Source organism: Pagrus major, chromosome 14, assembly GCF_040436345.1.
Source record: "Pagrus major chromosome 14, Pma_NU_1.0".
Taxonomy (NCBI): domain Eukaryota; kingdom Metazoa; phylum Chordata; class Actinopteri; order Spariformes; family Sparidae; genus Pagrus; species Pagrus major.
Window position 1 is genome coordinate 18,697,796 of NC_133228.1, and position 23,143 is coordinate 18,720,938.

General features: G+C 40.0%; 1 protein-coding gene across 2 annotated transcripts; it reads right to left on the reverse strand.

The window, feature by feature from the left end:
- Positions 1–391: 391 nt before the first annotated feature.
- Positions 392–22,264, reverse strand: pacsin2 (protein kinase C and casein kinase substrate in neurons 2). Of its 2 annotated transcripts, XM_073480250.1 has the most exons (11): positions 22,110–22,264; positions 13,224–13,315; positions 12,847–13,003; positions 12,393–12,628; positions 10,455–10,610; positions 9,936–10,111; positions 9,689–9,809; positions 6,733–6,863; positions 3,920–4,069; positions 2,628–2,812; positions 392–2,257 (listed from the first exon to the last, which is right to left on the reverse strand). In XM_073480250.1, the coding sequence occupies exons 2-11, from the start codon at positions 13,278–13,280 to the stop codon at positions 2,145–2,147; spliced, it is 1,482 nt and encodes a 493-aa protein (XP_073336351.1). In that variant the 5' UTR covers positions 13,281–13,315; positions 22,110–22,264; the 3' UTR covers positions 392–2,144. The 2 variants fall into 2 exon arrangements, with proteins under 2 accessions (XP_073336351.1, XP_073336352.1); XM_073480251.1 differs by lacking the exon at positions 3,920–4,069 and having other exon boundaries at positions 22,110–22,234.
- Between the last annotated feature and the right edge of the window lie 879 nt (positions 22,265–23,143).

The window sequence follows — 23,143 nt, forward strand, 5'->3', positions numbered from 1 at the left end:
TTGTACTCTATCATATAATATTTTTTAAAAGATAGCTAATTTGTCTTACTTTGCTTTGCTGTAATATCACATTCAGTGATTTTATTTATCACATAGATATCTGTACTGTGTTGACTTCAAGGTTTTCTATCTTTGTAAGAGAAGTATTGAGCCTGTTTATTATTGGGTTCAGGAAATTTGCAAGCTTCAGCTTTTATTTATCTATTTTATTAATATAATTATTATCTATCATAAAGCTCAGCTCGCTTGGAACTAATCCAGAACCAAGATAACGAGACTTAGACTGAGGTGGTATGAAAAGTACCTGTTAACATATACAGTACGATTCACAACGGAAAAAACAGAGGAGAAAAGTTTATATGAATTTTCAGTATTCAAGACAATGACAATCTTTTTTTCGATAAATTCATTTATTATGTTGTGGGACAACATTTACAAACCTTACTGTGCAAGTACAGCTGTTGCTGCGTTCTGACGACAGCATGCCCTGAAAACATGGCAAAACATCTCCCGTCTCCCTATTATTAAAGACGACACAATTCATCTTCCTCTCGTGCTGCAGTTGAAGGCATCAAATAGCATTTTTTGTAGAGTTCATCGATACGTTGGGCAATTAATAAATTTGGGGCTCACACAAGTGAAAGCTCTGCAAAAATGCGAGCCGAAAAAAATACTTGATGATCAAAACTTGTATTAATCTCACGGAATCATGTATCCATTCATTTCATAGCTCCGAAAAGGAAATTAACAATTATTCACATGGTTTTTGCTGATTAAGTCAATGAGTATGGCCCTCTGTGAAGAGAAGAAATAATCATATTTACAAATATAACAAAATAACAGATTCGAGGGATATTTGCCATAAAATATTCAATTACTATACAAACTGATTCTCAGTCACAGCATTTTAACAAGAGTAGAACAAAAAGCACTTGTGGCATCATAAATTAACAATCACCCATTTCCAACTACATATCATCTGACCTTGATGCTTCATTTGTTCTAATATGTTTCATCCAGGCTATTTACATGCATGTATGCAACGCAATACCAGGCTGTGGTTTTATTGCTATGACTTAAACATATTTAAAAAAAAAAAATCACTAAAAATACTCTCCCATAACTCAGTGAGAGAATTAAAACATGGAGCTTCAAGTGAGAAAAACTTATGTGACGAACTTTCAGTGTTGCATGAAAAATAACCCTTAAAGTATTACAATCTACTGTATGAGTGAAACGCTTGAGAACAGTTGCTCAGGGGGGTTAATGGGTCAGTGGTTGCGAAAAAATCAGCAAAAGTGAACAATCAAGTGTGAAAATACAATCAGTGAATATACATTCAATTGCAGTGACTAGAGGAACCTACCCACTGTGAGCTAAATGAAGACTACATGAGGATGAGGCTCAACTGGTCTTTATCATTCCTTATAAAATGACCAGAACAGTTAATGAACTGAATGGAAAAACAAACCCCTGAAAAAGGAATGACAGAACAATGTAAGCACTAGTTTAAAATCAAGTTAATCTCAAGATAAGGGCATACTCTGCCGAAAGAAAAATCAAACAAGTAACATTTATGGACTGGATTCTAACAGGCAGAAATAGTTTTAAACCTAAAACAGATCCTTATGGTTATAAAAAGGGTCATCTCCCTTAATGAATCCATAGTGGCTTGCATATTAAGGCTGCATGTAACATTGCAAGACGATTTGTCAGACTGCCATCCCAGTGTTTCGTTTAAACAATACATAAATTCACACATAAATTTCATTGATCTTATCTAATATATACTTGAAAAGCTATTATTTTTGTAACAGCATAAATGGGATTCTAAGTAACATATTTTACACCGACAGCAATTTTTTTCCTCTGTGATCTTCCTCGTCTGGAATCATCTGGAAACCTGCGGTTAATTTCCATCTCTGCATAAGTTTCTATGAGGGTCAATCTGTGGCAAGCATCGATATCTCAAGTGGTCCTTTAATAATCTGCAACTTCTCTATTCTCTGTCTCCATCCGTCTCCCGCACCAGTCCAGTCCTCACCAACAGAGAGAAAAGGGTTGAAAATAAAGCAGAGCCTTCTCGTTTCCAGCCGCACTGTCACTTTCTCTTTTCTTCACATTTATTCATCTGTGATGATTCCTTACTGGATGTCTTCGACATAGTTAGCAGGATAGAGGCCTGTCTTTCCGTCCTTGAGCCGGCCTTTGCACCAACCCTGATCATCTTCTTCGCCGATTTTGGTGAACTCGTCCCCTGGAGAAAAATGAAGACGAGCATTAATATTTGTATTTAAGAAACCTCCAGGGATCTGACAGAATTTTTTATGTGGCGGCGACAGTTATATAGTTTAAAATGGATTCATCTTTTTTCGTAGGTAAAGGAAGCATAAATGAGAACAAAAACTACTGAACAAATTTGCAAAAAACTTAGAAAGAGGATGGGTCTCAGCCCAGAATAGACCCCATTAACTTTTGGTGCTGATCCGGATTAAAAGGGACGGATACAGGATTTTTTTTTCACTCTCTTTAACATTGCAACATAGGGTGTTTTTAACATTTTTCGTGAATTTTTCAGCAAATAACACATGGTGGCTGGTATCTAGAAAATTTAAATTGCTATGTACCTGCTTTGAAGCTCAGCTCATCCTGCTCCTGTCCTTCATAGTCATAGAGGGCTTTCACGGGCACAGATACGACTGGAGAAGCCGGCTCATCTTCAAAAGGATTCCCTTCACCGTTGGCGGAGAAGGGGTTGTTACCACCTGTGTCTTCATCCGACCAGTCTGGAGTCTTCTCCATACTGCTCGCACTGGATGGACAGACAAAAAGAGCCACTTTGTAAATGTATTCTCATTTTCATCTCAGGGCCTGAAGCATCGACGGGACATAGCAGGGACAAAAGTTCAGAGTTAGAAAAGGGAGAAAAATAACTATAAAACACACAAAAAGCCAAAATGGTGACTACAAATCCGGGGACAGCTTTGTGATTCGTCCTGAAAACATATTCTTTTCAGTTTTAAATAAATGGAAAACATGCTAAAATGGCATCAACGCTACAAAGCAAGCATTCAGTTCAGGCAGCATGACAAGTGATTTAAAAACTGCTTTGATGACACTTTAAGATCAAGTGAGAGTGCGCACAATGCTGAGGCAATGCAACAAAACAACATGACCACGTATCGAAAAGGCACATGAAAAATACAGCAACATGAGACCAAGCAAGACAAATCATTGTTGTGTGAATGCATGATTGGATTTTAACCTGAGCGGCCAACAGAGGGAGCCACCTAAACACCAGAGAGAACTCTCTCTGACAAGAGTTAGAAGTTGAAAACAGTTAATGCTCACACCGGCACACACATAAAGGACTTACAGTCAGATCTGCTCACAGTGTCTTTGATTGCAAATTCACTGTTGACTTTGCTTTTTTCTCTTTTTCTGCAGTCTGATGGTTTGCTCAAAGACTGACACAAATTTGAATCTAAATTGTTCTTTTTTTGTCTTTTGTATTTTAATATTATACACCCTGCTAATTGATATAAACAACCAATCTCTGAACATGTGTGTAATATTAGATCTGACTGTAAGACAGAGACATACTGGGATTTCCCGCAGCAGAGACATGCGCCCCCATGCGCATGACTTTTAATGTTCTGCAAAACATGGCACTGTTAGGAGCGAAAAGACAGACACAAACTGGCTTTGTGTGCAATGCGATTCCACTGACCATGCAGAGCAACACAACAACCTGCCACCTGAGGGAGGAGAGAGGGTTTCAATGAAAGAAGAAGATGCAAAGTGAGTAACCAAGAACAAGAAATGGCAAGAATGGCGATCCGCGAAACAAAGATAGAAACAGAAAAGGCGGGGGAGGTTGTGGGTGGGGCGGAGTGGTTTTTTTCTCCTGTTCACCAACGTTTTTATTTCCTCTTTTTTCACACTGTTGTGGTTGACTGTAGTCTGCTGCTCCACGGCCATCTCCTCTTCCTCCTCCTCCTCCTCCTCATCTTCGTCATCTTCAAAGGGGTTTGAGCCCACTGGCGCCGTTTTAGTGGGCACAGTCAGGCTGACAACATGGGGCACAGTGAGAGATGGGTTGTTGACATGCACACACACACATAAAAACACACCTGTGACATACATGACCTGTGGACAAGTTCAAAGAGTGGCGAAGCCAGGCAGAGGCCGTGCTAATGGCTAACGTGTGTTTTTAACAGCAAATACTTTTTCATATTCTGGACCTATTACAAAGACAGTATAGTGTAATGCAGAAGATAAACACTGTGACCATTTGTCCAATTGTCCAATCACAGGCAAGCTTCTGATTTCTTCACATTAAAGTGGTGTGGAGGGGGATGTGAAAGGACCGATACTCATTTTCTAAACACGATGTATCTTTTTGCAGGCCCTTAAATAACTAATGGTGTATGAAATGAATTAAACACGTGTTTATCTGCTTAAATGTACGCTGTAAAGGTTAGCATACTCAGCTAACAAATTTTAAACCTACCGTAGTAGGCATGACTTCCAACTTCATGGAGCAGTTTCATTAGCTAGCTAGCTATAATGGCATTTTTACATAAAAATTCTCCTATCACATGTGGTATTTCCTCACTGAAAGCTGGTCCTGGATGCCTGAATGAATTAATTTTAATTGCAGAGCTCCTGTCCCGCAATATGAAACTAAACTGGCTGAAATGTAATAATATTAGCAGATAACACAAACTCAACGCTGTCTGTTCATTTCAATAAGACTTGTCAACTGGTGAGGATGCTGGAAATATGCAGCTTAACCAAGACGGGCGGGGTTTAGTGGACAGTTAATGTGGCTTTGTTTCAAGACATAAAGGACGCAGTAATTATTGTTTTTCTATGCGAGTGTCATCAACAAGGCAGTACAAGCAATCAACAAAAAAACTGTGTTTTGGACTAAACAGACAGAGAAGACACCATGACATCAATTTCTTGTGCGACACATCAAACATTTGACTGTCAGTTCTGCATTATGTGGGTGCAAAATCATTCTTTTAAAGTCTCATCAGGGCAGTTTACTTCCTACCATTGTCACTTTCTGCATCAAGGAACAAAAGCCTACACTAGCCCTCCACCTGTATCAGAGGAAACACAGGGTTTCTACTCCCTGTTTACAGAATTATTAGACCATGAACAGTTGTAGCTGCAGTTGAGTGTAAAGCAGAGAAAAGTGAACGTCTTTGTTTACGTAGTCATGCCATGTTCTGCTATGAGCTGAGCCAGAGGAGTTATTACAACAAACACTGCTCTCATGGGAATCTGGTACAATGTATCATTGGATGGTTTTAGTCAACAAACAAACCTGCACTTATAACTATATAAAGAGCTGCATTTCTGTCTTATTCAGTAGGTGTTAAAACCGCCAACTTTAGACATCAGATGGGGAAATTACAACAGGATAGGAAACGTTGATACAAATAAGGGCTGGCATTTTGTTGCCGATAAAATACTAGTCTAACTACAATCAAGATAAGTCAAACAACCTTCAAAGTGAAGTCTGTTTTTGAACCTCAGTCAATGTTCTGTTACTACAGAAAGATAATAGTTTCTGATTTCCCTCTCCAGACCCTGTAAATGCTCCAGTCACACCCATAGATGGAGGAAACGACAGGAAAACAATGTGCTGTTAATACTTGATGGGAGTCAGCTTTCCCAAGTTCAGAGGTCAAATGCTTGACATTCTCTTTGGTGACTCCTTAACATGCTCCACTAGTGCTCTCATCACTATAGCACACATATTCAGACACCACTTCCCACTGATATCTGGACATGGGGAGACAGCAGGTGTTTGTACAGTAAAATAAGGGAACCTTATTACCAAGCTGCAAAGGAATGTGAGGAGTAAAGGCCAAGTAATTATAACAGATTGGCCAGACACAGGACAGAATAATCTTCAGTTAAGGGCTGAGCAATCCTCTCATTTTATGCAAAAATGTAACACACATCTTCACAAATGCTCTCTGCACCGACTGTGTGCTTTTTCACTGTGATGATGGATGCATGACAAGCTTTTATCTTAATCTGCTGTTTGTTGTCGTTTCCATGAGCCGCTGATGTGTCCTTGGTGCTGTTGCCACAACAGCAAAGACACATTTCTGTGCAGGGAGCTCTTATCTTATCATGACTTAAAAAAGATTACATCACGTTACTAAGAACTGCCACTCACGCTTGAAGTGGCTCTAAACCCTGACAGATTGGTTTAATTAAATATATATGCCATTAGATCATTAGAGAATTATTATAATGTTGCTAACATGTTGCTTTAACTTCAAACAAGTCTGTCATTTTACACAGTTTTTCTCAATCACAAACTTGATGAATCCAGTTGCAGGTGTTAGACTTGACCACTAATCCGGATTTCTTGGACTTTTCCAGAGCTAATATTAACGCTATGAATGTCTCGGTGTATGTGAGTAATATTTCCATTTTATTTTTTGGCTCCAGGTCAACCATGTACCAGTCGACTCCAGTCTCATGGGGATGAATTCTTTCCCAAGTAACTGCAACAAAATGTTTACCGTCACCAAGGAAACGGCCGTATAACTACACGTCACTCCCGGAGCTTCCCTGATGTAATGTTTAACAAGAATTTTTTCAGAGGAGGACGCCGTGTGCTGGATTATCTCTGATGCGTGGATCGTGTGTGTACTCAGCTAGAGACAGAAAAAGTGAGTCAGTGAGCGATCAGGTATCTACCTGCTGCTGGTCTTGGCAGGCTGAACAGGCTGGTCTGACCCAGTTTGACTGATGCCTGTCAGAGTGACGCCCTCCGATGGCTTCTTCTTTTCTCGTCTGCTGAGAGTTCGGTTTAGATCTATGGACCAGTCCTGGTTGAAAAACACAGACTTTAGAGTTTAGTATCACATTTAAAACTGTGCCAAACTTGGAAAACTGAGTGGTTTAGCTTTAAAACATGCCTTCACAGATAGTAGTGGGAAGACAGGTTGCAGGCATGTGCACAGCAATATACACACACACTTAAGCAGTCCAAAAATCTGTCAAATAGTTCTCAGGCTCTTAAACTGTATCTGGATTTTGAAACTGTTCATGAATGTGTGTGTTTATAGTACAGTGGGTGCCTGAGGAAAAGAGAGACACAGCCATGTACAGTATCCAGCACCTGATGGAAAGAAACACAGCACCAAAGAGTCTCCCCTCCACCAGAGGCTTACCAGAGGAGAATGGAGAAGATACTGGAACAACAACAGTCATAGAAAAGGAAATGTTTTTATGCACACAAGGGCTGATCCGAATGCTTCGAAGCATCTACCGTTGGTATGGTAATCACAACCAAATCAGTATTCTAATGACTGGTCACACGTCACGAGTTACAGCCTATCAACACAGAAGGCTTCTGTGCCACAGAGACTGGAGCTACTTTGAGAGTGTCGAAGGAAAGGCAGCAGATACTGCCAAAGTTGCAGTAAATATCACAATCGCATGATCTATTTCTATGATGGCAAGCATGCCCAGTCTCTCAGTTACACCACAGAAGTCAAAGACTACAGGATTTGACATAACTTAGGCGAAAGAAACGGCTTTTAAATTGCTTCACCAATCATTTTGCATCAGAAAAACACAGCACTAATCTGTCTTCTCTATGTTTTCACTACAACTCTGCATTGAGATTTAGGGAATTTTATTTTCAAAACTAATAATGGCAGTAAAAGTGTATTTTACATTATAATGGTTACATTTTGCTATTAATCAGTGGTTCACAATCGTGCCGATAAGATTTATATTCCAGAGTAATTCTCTCTGAAGCTTCTAAGCCCCAAAAATGGTATTCGGGATAGCCCTATTGTAAACAGATATAGTTAGAATTTAATGTTGCACATGTGACTGGTTTCATTCAAGGACTTTTATTTTTGGTGAACAAAATCTACGTTCACAATGGCTGACTTAGTTTTAGAAAGCTTATTTGAATGATGCTGGAAATTTCCAGCATCATTCAAATAAGCTTCATCATGCGATGACATCAGTCTTGTTTTGGAGCCATCTCAAATAAATAAAGAGAATGCAGACAGCAGTCGTACTTTCCCTCTTTCATATAAAAGATATATTACAACAGCAAGAACGACCTCGGAGCTTTCCAGAAAGCTTGTCTGACTCCTCTGATTTATCAGGCCTCTCAAACTTTTAAGGATCAAAAGATCTTTTGGTCTGGCTCATGACCTCTGAAATCATTGCTGAGCTATAGTGCCATCATGTGACGTATTGCAGGAGGAAGGGGCCACTGAGAGGTCAGAGTTCAAAGGTTAGAGAGAACAGATAGTCAGAGCTGTGTCATGGTGGTGTGTAGTAACTCTAGAAATGCTGATATCCAGGAAGAGGAATGTAAACATCCTGTTGTTATCAGATAAAGGAAACAAAAGGAATATGTGTTACGTATTTTCATTAACATATTACAGCGGGGACAGTTACATTATGTCTTTGTCTCATTACTACTCATTGAAACTTGGATAGAAGATGCAAGCACAACCACCTCAAACACACACACACACACACACAGATGGAAGCAGTAAGGAGTGAGAGTGTTGTTAGAAAAAAAGATGACCCTCCCCCCACTATGGCTGCTGTGGAAAGAACAGCCCTCCCATGCAGAACTCACTACAATGGACCTTCTCTTAAAGGAGCGAGGATGGGACCAGTCCAAAGTCTGTCAGACACGGGGAAAGGGAGGCAGGTGTAGAGCAGGGTTAAAACACAATCTAATCTGAAGATCACCTCGAAGGAATGTTAGTTTGTGAATGCAGAAATCCCTTCCAGCAGCAAACTATTCTGGGGAATGCTCCAAAAACAAGCTACATGATCTTAAGAGTCAGTAGCTTGCAGAATAACCAAGACATGAATGTGCTGCATTGCTCTTGCAAGATTCTTTTGGATATCTACCCTGCTGGAGCTGTCTGACAGGTTATGTGTTACTCGTTTTTGGTGTATGTTTATATTATGTGCAGAAAAGATTGATTACTTTCAAAGCGTTACTCAGAAAGAATAATAGCCTGGTAATGATCGAAGTGGAAGACAGTGCCTCATTGGAACAACTATGCCTACAGGAGCACTCAACAGCACTATAAATTAGCAATGCAAGCGCATGCAGCTTCCCCCCCATTTTCCTTGTCTTTTTCTTATCCCACATCCTGCTGAGAAGATGACATAAACTACATCCCTTTCATTGCCACTCTGACTGCTGAGGACAGATTTACTTCCACCCCTGCTGCCAAAAAGTATAGTTCAATGACAAGAATGACACTGGGCTATTACTCCTGTTTGGGCTACGTGTAACTTTGCAAAAATCGCTGCCCTTGGTGGGTTTTTTTTTGAGACTTAGTATTCCATTACTGCTGTCGTCTTGGCTTGTGGTCCTAACACTTGATCCTGGGAGAGCACTAGTGGTCTATAAGAAATATAATACTTATAAATAAGTGAAGATTGTAATTCATTCATAATTGCCTCACTAAATAATATAGGACTTTGTTAAGAGTTCATGTGTTTAAATAAAGTGAAGGACTATGATCTAATGTGTGTCTGTGACATGAAAACTTTATGGGAACCTACTGAGAGCCACTCTAAATGGTTCTCCTCCATCAAACATTCAGCCCTCCTTCACTCTTCTTTACTCTTTTATTTGTTTAAATCAAGAGTTTAGTACCTCAAACTGTGGCCAGTTCATTGGCATGCCGGGGCCTTGATTGGCCCTGAACCATTTCAGGTCCTCTTCAGCATCTGTAGCAGAGACTGTGTCTTCCAGCGTGTGGTAGATTGTCTGGAATCTATGGAGACAGTATTGTGCATTATTTTCTAGATGAAACCTGAAATCTCAAGCACCTTAAACAGCTGTAACATCAACTCCTGTGACAAAGAGTTGTTTTTTTTTTTTTTATTGTCCTGTGTCTGACCTGTGATTGGTTGAGAGATCCAAGTGCTGTTTAACCTCTAGCAGCAGCTCTTTGAAGAAGCGGATGCGTTTGTCTTCAAATTGCTGCCACTGCTCAAACACCTGCTCCATGTTCTCCATGTACTGAGGGGTCAACTTGTCGAGTTCTTCCAGGGATTTCTCATAGCGTTCTTTAGTCTGGGAGAAAGGGATACACATTAGAAAACAAACTCCTGGTAATGTTCTTACGTATCTTCCCTACCCAACACAGTATGGCCCAGTGTTGATTACATTATCTATAGAAGCAGTAAATAAAAGTTTCAGGAGATGGCCAAATTCTTATCCAAATTCATTTGGGCTGGGAAAAAAACTCTGTAGCTACCAAAGAATAATGTGGGTTTAGCCCTTCTGATTCTGAAAGACTATTATAAGGCAGCTAAACTAAGGCCTGAAACAGGCTGTTGTACACCTAATTATAAGGATTTACACCCAGCAAGTAATCTTGACACCCCACCTAGTCATTTTCCAAAGGAAGCCCTACCTTCTGCACCTCCTGCTGACACTTCTCCACCTTTTCCTGGAGCTTCTTTTGGGCTTCAGGGTTGTTGTTGCTCTCCAATTTGCTGTTGGTCTCTCTGCTGGCTGCCAGCTTCTCTTCTTTGCAGGCAGAGTGGTACGTTTTCTTCATTGTCTCCATCTGTGGATTCAACCAATAAAATAAAGTAAGATACAGGCAATGGCGGATATCTTGTAAAATAACTTGGAACAGCTGTGGAAAGCAATTAAAGATTGGTGTCAGACTTAAAGTTGAAACAAGTTTTCCCACCCCAAGCATTGCAAAGACAACTGGATTGCTTTCAGTTTTCCTCAGCCTAGCAACTACCAACAACACATGACAAAATGTGAGTTTATCCAATGATTCAGTCTATAATGGACCTTTGAAAGCAGGTAGAAATGGTGCAAGACCCCAGCCTGACTGGATCACTAGTCAGCCTTTATTTCGTGCAAGTGGCAGACAAAAACTGTATATTGAAAGTGTATTTTATATAGGGAACAAATCTAAACACAGACAGTGTCAGTATTCTATAGCTATTACATTGTTTAATCTATCTATCTAATTCGGTGACAGTATCTTTCTGGCATTATTTTTAATCTTATAGCAACGATAACATTTTTTAAAAAGATCATCGTCAACTGTCCTAAACATAGCCATCTGTTCCCAAAATGTACAAGGACATTTAATTAGATTTTCTCTTTGTTAGCGGGGCTGTGCCTGAAAGCCTGACCAAATGTGTGTCATTCCTCTTTTTGAATCACTACAACCCACATCCTACTTCGAGAAATTTAGTAATTTGAGGCCCCAGACTCATGAATCTTGGAATGAGTGAAGTTAACATAGACACACATGTATGAATTTTTATATGTGCCGCATTTATGACAACAGGGATTATCCACTCCTCTGTGACTTTGTTTATATTCCAACAGATAAGTATTGAAGAAGCGAACTTATCCGTGGTGGCTCTATTTGAGTGTCTTGGTGTAACTTGGGACAAGGCCAGAGCAGCCATGTCCCTACTAAACAAACTATGAGGTCATAAGTAGAGGGCACTTAAAATACAGAGACAGCAGCTTGTCCTCCTCCATAATTTGATATAACAGGCAGTTGAGTGTTCCTGTTTGTGAGTGCAGAAAACAAAATGTCAATCCACTAAAACACAAGAGGGCTGAGTCAAATACTGTATCTAGTTTAGCATGTATGTGTCTGTTATTGACCTGCTGCCCACGTCACACATGTCAGCTACTCATTTTCTAGACCAGTTAATTAGCCTCATTTCCTCCATGCCCTCCACCACTTGTCCCTGTCTGTCTGGTCAATCAATAAATCACTATGGCTACGAAACTGCATTGTTCTGTCCCTGCTCAATGACAAGGCCAGGATGTCACCACACATTGTGACATCACACACACTCAGGAAATGGGGGCAAGGAGCCTGGAGGTTACGAAACGTCCGGGGCTTTGAACAAACAAACACTTGCATGCGCACACTCTCTCTTATGAGCACAAACAGGAAGGAATGTGCGAGTAAACAGGTTGCTAAAATGAAAGCAGTAGTGGGAAATACATTGACCTGATTTTGAACTAAGAGGTGCCAGTCACCCTGAAAGCCCTCTGTGTTTCCTTCCCTTTTACTGACTGTCAAGTAAGTACAGGATACACTAACTGGCTGCCACCTAGGCACACTGTGGCTAATGTTTGGCAAGTGCAATTGCGGTTCTGCTCTGTTGTTGTTTAGCAGGCAGGTAGTCATGGAGGGAAAACAATAGTGACTCAGTAATATGTAATCATGTGAACTGAAGGGTAAAATTAATAGTTATGGCTGTAATCAGTGACTTGAAAAATGGCTGGCCTGTGGCAACTGCTTGGCTGTGTATAGTTAAGAACACATTTGATAGAAATAACTTTAAAAATATATCCAAACCTCTTTGAGTTTCTTTGCCCAGGGTTTCTGAGCCTTGCGGAAGCCGTCATCAGCCTCTTTCGTCTCTTTGAAGCCGCCGATCATCTGTTTGTGGTAGGCGTCTCTCTGCCAGTTCTTCAGCTTCTCGTAGTCTTCCCCCATCAGTGCTGCTTTCACCTCCATGTGGAGCTCACTCACCTTCTCCGCCTCCGTGCACAGAGCGGACCATGCTCGCTCCAATGTACCATACTGAGGACCTGAGGAAAGAGTTGTTTTTTTTTCTATTATTAGTCAGTTTCTATGAAAGTTAGGCTTTTGGGGATTATGAAGAAGTATGTCTTTTGCATTAGCACATTGTTGTGGTCTAAAATACATTGTCTCTAAGACAAAGCACAATCCCTGAGACTATTTTCTACTACAGCTGACATTCTAAATAAAACAGTTTTCTCAATACAAGTACTGACAATATTCCCACCTTTTTCTATGAGTTGTCGCCAGCGCTTCCCCCATTCTGAGAGCTGCTGTGCATAAGACTTTTCAATGCGTGCCCGCTCATGAAGACAGTTCATGAGATCATTACAGAGTCGGTTGCCATCGTCTACCCGTTTTACTGTTCGCTTGTAGTTACCAACCTGAGAGTGAGCAACAGAGGAAACAGACAGATAAAAAATGAGGATTCATAATTTATAGCAGTTGTTATATTCACTGGATTTCTTCTACTCATTTCACCTGATCCTGCTGAGATGTAAATGTCATCTCAACACAGCAGTTTCCAAAACAAACATTCACTATAAACGAAGTGTGACCTTGGATTTAAGAGCGGGTAATGTGAAAGGATTTAATGCATCTTACCTCCCAGAAGCTGTCACTGGAGACATCGATCATGGAGTCATCGTAGGAGCCTGACATCGCTGCTGCCCTGAGTTACACTCAGTGTGTAGGGCCTACAAATACACAAAAAACAAATTACGTGTCTTGAATGAATGTGAATGAACTTTTGGTAAACTGAGTATCTCTGGATTTTGGATTGATAAGATATTTGAAGATGTCACCTTGATCTTCCAAAAATGATAATGTCTTTTTTTCAAGCACATTCAAGTACATAATACATCTTATATATATGTCTTATTTAACTTTTTTTCAAGCTGCTAAAATATGAGCCATATGAGTTATGAGTTGAATGAGCCAACATTAAAGACAGCTGAGTTATTAATTATAGCAAAGCGCACACACTTGTTCCCTCTATATGTGCTCTGAAACCAACAGCTGAGAGACACCAACATCAAGCCAACATCCTGTCACAGTGACACTCCTCAGAGACTACAGATGTGCTTCAGTGATCAGAGTGTGAGTACTCTGAGTAAGAAAAGAAACAGCAGAGAGAAGTGATACAAAGAGACATGAAGGGGCGTGAAAGTGTGTGATCTGGTTTGAGAACCCAAGCAGCAGGTGGTTGTTCTCATTTCTATAACCTCGCTCCCCTCAACACACTGCACATCGAGTTTCAGCTAAACTATATGTGTGTAAGTGTGTGTGTTTCTGAGAGAGAGAAAAAGAAACTCTCATGAAGCACACAGCGGGCTGCTTCCGTTTCCTTCAGACGGGTACGACAGTCGGTCCTCTGTTACTCTCCTCTCCCCCTCTTCTCTCCTCATGTCCATCATTTCAAACTCAACAGCCCCACGAACAGTCTCCCTTTATTCCTCTCCCCCATCCTCTTCCTTTCTCCATCAGCCCAGAGCGTCTCCTCTCTTAACAGCTCTGACTGGCCCTGTTCAGATCTAGATCTGGTATCTTGTAACCATATATATTCACATCGTAGTGACGTCCAACTGAGACAGACTGCGGGCTTCAGAAGTCGTCTCCAGTGCGTCTCGAGTGACCGCTTAAGATCAGATTTTACTTTCCAGCTCGCATTAAATCGCACCTCCAGGAGAACTGCAACCACCAATAGAAAATAAAAACTAAATGAAGCCAAAGCAAGTCATTGATTAGTCATTCAAAAGAAGAATCATCAAGTGGTGGTCATCTACCGTCAGTTTTCACAGAACAAACTAAATAATTCATTTGTTGCTTACAGAATGATTGGTAAATAATTGATGATGAAAATAATCACTGACTGCAGCCCTAAAGCTCAGCCATGCAAGAAGTTTCTGTATGAAAAACAAATACTCCATTCAGAGAGGCATTTCTGTTCACGCCCATGTGAGTTTTGATGCAGTACAGATATAGATATGTGAGAGATGAAAAACTCTGATTACAAGTTGGGTTTTTTTAACATTATCACAACTGAAAGATGTTTGATAAGGATTTAATAAGCAAATATTAATTAACCTCATATCAAATTAACTTCAAAGTTGAGCTGAGACATAAAGTTGAAAAATAATGGGCAACTATTTTCATACTTTTGATTGTTGAAGTCAAGCAAAAATGCCAAATTTTCCTAGGTTACAGCTTCTTCTTTCTTTTGGTTTTAGACAAAAGAAGTCACGTTAGTCTAGTTTGTATAAATTGTCATGGGACAAAAATATCAATTGGCAATGAAAATAATCATTAGCTGCAGCCTTAGATGGCATATATGTTCATTTTAAACAGAAAACTTCACTCAGATTTAAATGAGTAGAAATTACTTAAAAACAGAAATATAAAAATGTAGTCTATAAAATTGACTATAATAAAATTAACTGAAATAGTATCTGTGTAAGCAACCTTTCTGTACAGCAATTTCTTGGTACTTATCGCCCATCCATTTTTTAATAACCAATAAAGGCACCAAATTCAGACACAACAGTCTCTCTTTCTCCATCACTCACTCTGATCGTCTGTCACACTCATTCAAACATCACTAAATCTGTCAAAATACTCAGCTCTAATTTGGAGCCGTCCACTTGTGATCGGATCATCACACATGATGCATTTTAGTGCCAAGCGTGAACACACAGGGCCTCTTTCAGTTGAGTGAAATAGCGAGACTATGAGGGCTGGTGCTTGGTGTATGAGTGTGTGTGTGTGCTGGTCAATGGTCAGTGGTCCGTGCCCTCCAGGGCTGGACTTGGACAGAGGGCTGTATTGTGGTCACAGGAGCCGAGGAACAATTCTCCCTTTAAGTGTTTTTGTAGTTTTCAGTCAGGTCAAACACACACACACACACACACACACACACACACACACACACACACACACACACACACACACACACACACACACACACACACACACACACACAGATGTTGTCTGTCACTACTTCTAGAGAAAACCACATGTTTAATTTTACTCAACTTCCTCGTGAAAGAAAGCCTTGATAACAGACACTATTGGGTGTGTAGAGCATCTCATTTGCATTAAATACTTGAATAATGTTGCGATATTTTTCACCTGGTAGCTTAAATATTTTTAATGTGATGACATTTTACAGGTGAGACAAGTGACAGAGCCTTGAAGATCAGGAAATAAAACATTTATCCTGTGTCACAATGAAGCCATCAAAACTATTCTATTCTGCTCCTTATAATATTTAAAGCTAAATAAAGTTGTGGATTAATCAGAAATTGATTCCCATATACTTTGATCACTTTCATTTTTCAGGCAAAATTTTTAAAATTTCCACTGTTTCCAGCTGCTCAAATATGAGGATGTGCTGCCTTTTGTTGTCACACATGAGATTAACTGAATATCTTTGGGTTTTGGACTGCTGGTCAGGCAAAAAAAAATATCCTTTTGGACTCTGAGACATTGTACTAGACATTGTTCCAAGATTTTACAGAGAATTTTAAATGATTATTTATGAAAATAATTGACAGTTTGTTAGTTGCAGTCCTCATATTATCAAACCATATAATATTTAGGTTTTATGATATTATTATTGTACTATGATATTGATACTTCCAGTCAGATTTTGAATCACATTGAATCTGGAAGCTTTGGCCACAAACAAACACACAAAACAAATACTGAATACTGGCAGCAGTCCAAAGTTTTCTGTGTTGCCTCAAACCCTCATAAGCATTAATATTAATGTGCTTGGTAGACTGCCTCATACACAAAGGGAAAACCTATTAGAGTGTTTAGTGGTGAGACTCTTCACAAATTATGATTGTGTGTAATAGAGAATGAAGAAAACAACATAAGCTGCTTTCTAAGGAGTATAAAATCAGACATTATCCAGCCCAGTGTTGTCCTCTTGTCCCTTCTGCATTTCCCTAACAGCTGTCCATATTTGTCATTCACCAATCACTGCTGCAGCACAAGACAGGGACACACAAGGGACAAATGGAACGAGCCACAAATATCTTGTCTAAACATGGCAACAGGTCGTCTGACATTAAACTCTGCTGAGCACAATATTCCACTGACAGAAAAGGCCACAGCGGCATAAAACATATCCAAAGTATTGCCAATTTTGATATCTAGTAAGAGTAAGAATCAATTATCACACTACTTTTTATGTTTCACCTTTTAAATATTAATGTGATATAGTTTTAGAAGACATTAATCATGTGGTGGATCAACTAGACTTAATGCAGCCATTAAGGCAAACAAAAGACAACATTTACACAAGGCTACATCAGGAAATTCCATGTTTACTTATCTGTTAACAGTGAACAGTATCACAGTAAAGGTTTTGTTGTACTTAGACCTACATAGATTGGGTTTAATAATCAATTGGCTCTACTTGCAAAATTTACAGTGAGAAGGACGCAGATGTATGGAAAACAACCTTGCATAGCCAAAAATTCTTAAGCAACAGCAGTTCAATGGGAATTCCTTCATCACAAAAGCTCTTTCCCATGTCTGATGTAATCAACAGCAAACAGGAACAGCCGTCTGCACACCCTTGGCTCTGTAGGACGTGGGGACTGCGTTAAACAATTGAACGCGGCTTGACCCAGTACTGTAAACAATGCTCATGGCTAAGTCGAGGTCTGAAGTCCACTCGATCTGTCAGTCTAAGGGAGAACGCTGGACAATCCAACACTGTGTGCTGCTATGTACACACAGAAAGAAAAAGAAAAACACAGAGCAGCAGAGAATTTAAAACTTATCTGACATTGTGTTCTTCATCGTGGCATGTGACAACACATAAAACCATCTTTCCTGCCAACAAATGCATGAGTTCACCAATTCTGGAGAAAATTGGCTAACTTGGAGTTCTTAGGTTGCAGGCTTAACGATTATGTAATCAAATACAACAATGATATCCACAGGAGTGTGATAAGTAAATGTACTGAGCATGCTGGAATTTGTTTGCAGAGTGAACTAGAATGGTATTCAGTAGACTGCATACCTCCGCCTTGGCCAAACTATTCCCTTTAGTTCAAACAAATATAATTAATTATCAAATAAATCTTATTTAAATCCCCTAGATCTGGATTTTCATTTGGATCCCCATCAAATTGTACTCACTCATAGATACCAGCCACCTAAATACGCGATTGAAATGTTAAAGAGAGTGAGAAAAAATTCCTGGATCGTTTTTTTTATCCGGATCCACACCAAAGGTTATTGGGTCTATTCTGGGCTGAGATCCATTCTCCATCCAAGTTTTGTGTAATCCTGCTGACAAGCCAACCAACAAATGGACACTGGCAAAACATAACCTCCTTGGCAGAGGTAACAAATGCATTTTAGCATATTAAGAAAGTTCCCACACTGTCATTACTCATCTAACTCCTTACACAAACACATCATATATAGTACGGTTAACAAATATCAGTAGTTTGTTGATACTGTGGATAATGATTCAGGGAGCGGCAGCTGACTGTGACAAGTGTAAGCTAAAGGGGGAGAGGAGAGACATATTGAGACAGAAAATGTCTATGTGTGTTATTAAAAGCACATGGAAGCTTACTGTACAGCTGGAAACGAGAAGACCTGAGTCACATTTAAGTGACAGACACACAAGATGTCAATTGGCGCAGAGAGGGGAAGAAGACGCAACCAGAGGGAGTGACAAGGTATGCAACATGTCTGGGAAAACAAGCCCTTGTGTATAGGAGCATATTCTTTCCCACAAACCACCAGCGAACTGTGTATTCACCCACTGTTTATGTTTCTCGGAGGGCTCTGGAGGTTGTCACACTGAAACAGCGTCATGAATGGAGCTTAGGAGCAAGAAACAACAGGATACACAGACCACATAGATGAGCACATACTGAACTGACAGACACATGGATACCTGCCCTGAAGCTGTGTTTGTTAAGTTACTGGGTGAAAAAACACAATCAGAGCACCAGGGAACTTATCTGAGTAAATGCAAGGACATCAGCAGAGTAATGTCACACAATCTTAACATTTCGTTCTGCCTCAGTCTGGCAAGTCTAATCAGTAACTGCTAGAGGGGAAATGTGTGTGCAGTAAGTGGAGTTATCCTGTTATACTGACATCTTCAGCCTTGTCTGCATCATTATCAGTGTAAACAAGGACTCACACTGCTTTTGTCTAAAATGAGTGCATGTGTTACTCCTCCACGGTTTTAACTACAGGAGGAACGAACTAGTCCTTTCAGCTGGTTTCGTGGTTCAGGAGAGATACTATTGGTCAAAACCATTCTGGTCTCCTGGCTCACCGTTACAGCTTAAAAAAAAGAATCAATTAATTGAGCAACAGAGAATTATTTTGCAACTGTTTGTCAGAATTGGTTGATCATTTAAGTCATTTTTCAAGTAAAAAATACACAACATTTCCTTGTTCTAGTTTCTTAAATATGAGAATTTGCTCCATTTCTTCGTCTTATGTAATACTAAAGTGAACCAGGGGTGCACATGACCATTATTTTATTATCAATGCATCTACAGTCCATTTTGGTATGTATTTGTCTGGTCTATAAATTGTTAGCAAGTAGTGAAATGTTCCCATCACCTTTCCCTTGTCTTCAAATGTCTTGTTTGTCCATCAAAGTGGCCAAATCCCAAGAATATTCCATTTGCAATGACATGAAACAAAGAAAACCAGCAAATCTTCGCACTGAAGAAGCTGCAACCAAACAATTTTGGGTGATTTTCTTTAAAAATGGCTTTTCTGACATTTAATCCAGAAAATGAACCCCGGAGAGCAAATATCAATCAAGGGTAGTGAAGGAAAAGAGTATGATTACATAACAAGGAAGCTTAAAAATTACTAGTACTCTACTAAGCAATGCCTTTATGTCTTAATCACATGAATATTGCCTCTCTGACCAGGGGTGATTTTTTTTGTCTGTTTCCATTTCCTTCCTTTGTTGCATAAAACGACTGCAATACCTCACAGGCGGGGAGTGCAGCTGAGCTGATCTATCCCTTCAATATTGCGGTTTCACAGCAGGACGTTGCTAAATCCCGACTGAGCTACGAGAGAAAAAATACAATCATTCCTTTGCTTCTTTCTCTCTACTTGCACGCTTGCACACGAGCTTGAAGGTCAGAAGTTTCCATGGCAATGGCAGGTCACGACCCCGATTTTCTTTCCCTGTCAGTCAATCACCTCTGCCCTCCTTCCTCATGTGAGCTCAACAGCTGCACGTACGGGACTGCTGATCTCACAGGAATATTTCTAATGTGGATTCTCTCGATTACTCACTGCCACCTATCCACTGACACAGCGTCAAACTGTGGCTAAGAGGCTCCAAAACACCAAACAATGAGCCGTTGGATCCATCAACACCAGGTCAACTGTAGCCTCAACATAACTGACCAGTCCGCCTGCTCAAAAACCCCTTGCTCCATGGTCAGGGAGAAACAATGGCATTTGTTCCACACTTTCAGGCATTTTCCACTGGACACGCCAGCAGCATAGAGAGGAACATAATGAAGGGAAATTCAGTATTACATGACAGGGAAGGGGAGATCCTGACGTAACCGGCAGGCACTTTTTCCTGTGGAAGCCCCTGTCCTGCACGCCGCCTCGCAGCTCATGTGATGCATTTAAAGCTGCACACTTTTCAGGAAAGAGCCATGAACACATGAGCAAATTCTTTCACAGAGACAGAGATCACAGAGGAACCTAGTCTTGACTTCAGCATTTACATTTTTCCGGAGTTTCTTTACTGTACTTACAATAACCAGAAGGGTTAGGAATTAGGGCTGCAAGTAATACCTGTTTTCATCATCATAGTTTCTGGTTCTTTACTACTCTTTGACAGTAAACTGAATGTCTTTGGGTTGTGGACAAAACAAAACATTTGAGGACGCCATCTATGGCTTTGGGAAACACAAATCAAGATTTTACACTATTTTTTAACATTTTATTGACCAAACAGTCGAATAGTCATGAAAATAATCGCAAATGAAAAATAATCGTTGGTTGAAGCACTAGATTTTCTTGTTAAATTGATTATTATTTGGTCTAAAAAAAATGTGGGAAAATAGAGGGAAGACTTATTCATATCACTAGCAGTCTAAAACCTAAAGATATTCATTTTATTATCATCGAAGACTTAGAAAACCAGCAAAAACTCAAACTTCAGAGTGGTCTATAGTGATTATTTGGCTTATTTGCTTCTGTGGATAGATAAATAGATAAATTGACTTGATATTTCAGCTATGATAACACATTTAGCAACTTCACTCATACTGACAATGCTTGATATTCCTGTAGCTGTTCCACGTGTGCTCTCGGGGAACACATAAGGAAAGATCCCTCTGAATGGAGAGCCCAAACCGGAATACCGATTCTAAGTTTAGCCCAGTTCTGTGCTGTGACGGAGCAATCGGTTCACATGGCCCCCCCAGAAAAAGGGAAGTAGCAGCTTTTTCACAGAGCTTTCACTACTGCTTTATCCTGACAACCCTAAAAAGCCAAACACATAGATATATGGTCTCTAAGCATGTCTAAATATCCCAGCTGCATGACTGGGGATGACTGATAACTTCCAGTGATTCATGACAATATCATGACTGTGGCTGTTTGTCATGCTCAGAAAGTTCCCTGTTCCCTGCTGCTTCACGTGATTAATGACCTCGGGTTGAAAAGGATTTGACTCCAAATGCTAAAAAACTATTACAACCACCAACACCCTGACATTGGTGAGATACATTGTATTTCTTAATGTACATGTAACTTGAGTAAAATGTACAGTACATGAGTGAGGACTTAACTTGGCACCTAGCTGGCACTGCGCAATATTAAAGCACTGGCTGGACTGAGCTCGGAGCACGGGGTACCCCTGAAACGAAACCAGGCAGCCAGCAGGACCTGAGCCATCCCTCTCCATTGAAAAATGACAAACCTCTGTAATGTAAACATGCCATGCCGGTCGATATGACATGGACCAGAGGGGTTATCTTTACTTGCGAAACCTGCCCCGCCCTTTATCTCTCCATGCAACGAAACACTAGTCTCTCCCTGAGAAAACTACACACGTCTCGACTCAACTACATGAATTAATCCGGTTCAAAACAAACCTAAAGTCCAACATGAATTACTACGAACAAACGGTGCTAGCTTAGCATGAATCTTTTGACTTTTAATACGATGAAACACCCAAGTTACTGCAACCGTGATGTAGATAAGAGTCACAGTGAACGAGTTCAACTTCAGTTTTAGATCTTATTATACATATACATTCACCTTAACACTGCCGTTATTGTAAGTTTTACTTAGTTAAATCATTTTAAGTGTTTAGTACTTAACAGTATCAGCCTCCTTGCATCGGGAAGTAACTTCAACGTTAGCCCCTAACTAGCTCTAACGTTAGCGAATTAGCCACAGCCCCTTTAGTGAAAAGTTAAAACGTACAACACAAAAGTCTTTTTTTAAGCTTACCCGGTACAGGTTTATTCCACTCGATGGTTAAGGTGTAACAGAGGAGTTAAGTCTGCTGTTGGTGCCGATTTACAAATCTTTTTCGCCCCGTTGCTCTGCTCAGCAGCGGCACCATCGATTGACTGACTGACACAAGCGACAGTTAGCCGCAGTGCGGCACTGCACATCCGGTTGAGATTTTCAAAATAAGATTAACAGCAAGAGAGATATTCGAGGACACATGGACTGTAGATATGTACATACACATAAGTACATTTGTGAGGTAATTAGGGTTTGCTTCAGTATTTCCACTATGTACTACATTGTGCATTCAAAGGGGGATATTTTTTTCTACTTTACTCCAAAATGTATTTGATAGCTATAGTTGCTAGTAAATTTATGATTGAACTTATTATTATCGGCCAATATTGGGCTATCACAGATATATTGGCATGGATTTCCCATATGAAAACCTTTTTTAGCAGGAAAAAAAAAAACTAAGAAAAAAACGAATTAATACAGCAATTATTCAATTCCTACTGAAGATTTAGACATTAAAATGTATTGTTAAACTGTAAACTATCCCACCTTTGTTACATATTTTTGTCTCAAGTGCCATGATATTAAAGTACAATGCCATGAAGTGTCAAACTTTATTTTGAAATCCCCGACACTTCCCATTTTGCAATCTCTAAATTTGGTTAACTTTATGTAAACTGTGGAGAGGCGCGGCGGTCTGACGTCACATCCCTTGAAAAGTTTTTCTAGTTACTTTATCCTGAGGCTCCCCTGGCACCGGTCCCCAGTGTGAGCTCTGGGGCCCTGCAGGGGCCCTGGAGAGGCTTCTGGGGGCCGTCAGTAACATGAGGAATAGTTTGATCTCTCCTTGAACTTCTCTTAAATTTGGGGAACAAACCAATTACAAAGCATCTGACATTCTGGGGGCCCGCTTTGAAATCTTAATTAAAGATTAAAATACACCCATTCTATTGCAATCGAGTTCTGACGTTCGGTTATTTATCTCACAGGTCATATAAATGTGTCTTAGGTGCGTT

What these genes read in the sequence shown, in the direction of transcription:
- pacsin2 (XM_073480250.1), bottom strand. Translation starts at nt 13,280, where the DNA reads ATGTCAGGCTCCTACGATGACTCCATGATCGATGTCTCCAGTGACAGC. An exon ending in GCGACAACTCATAGAAAAAG is followed by an intron (nt 12,629 to 12,846) that starts GTGGGAATATTG and finishes CTCTTTCCTCAG; the next exon opens with GTCCTCAGTATGGTACATTG. An exon ending in GGGCAAAGAAACTCAAAGAG is followed by an intron (nt 10,611 to 12,392) that starts GTTTGGATATAT and finishes TTGAATCCACAG; the next exon opens with ATGGAGACAATGAAGAAAAC.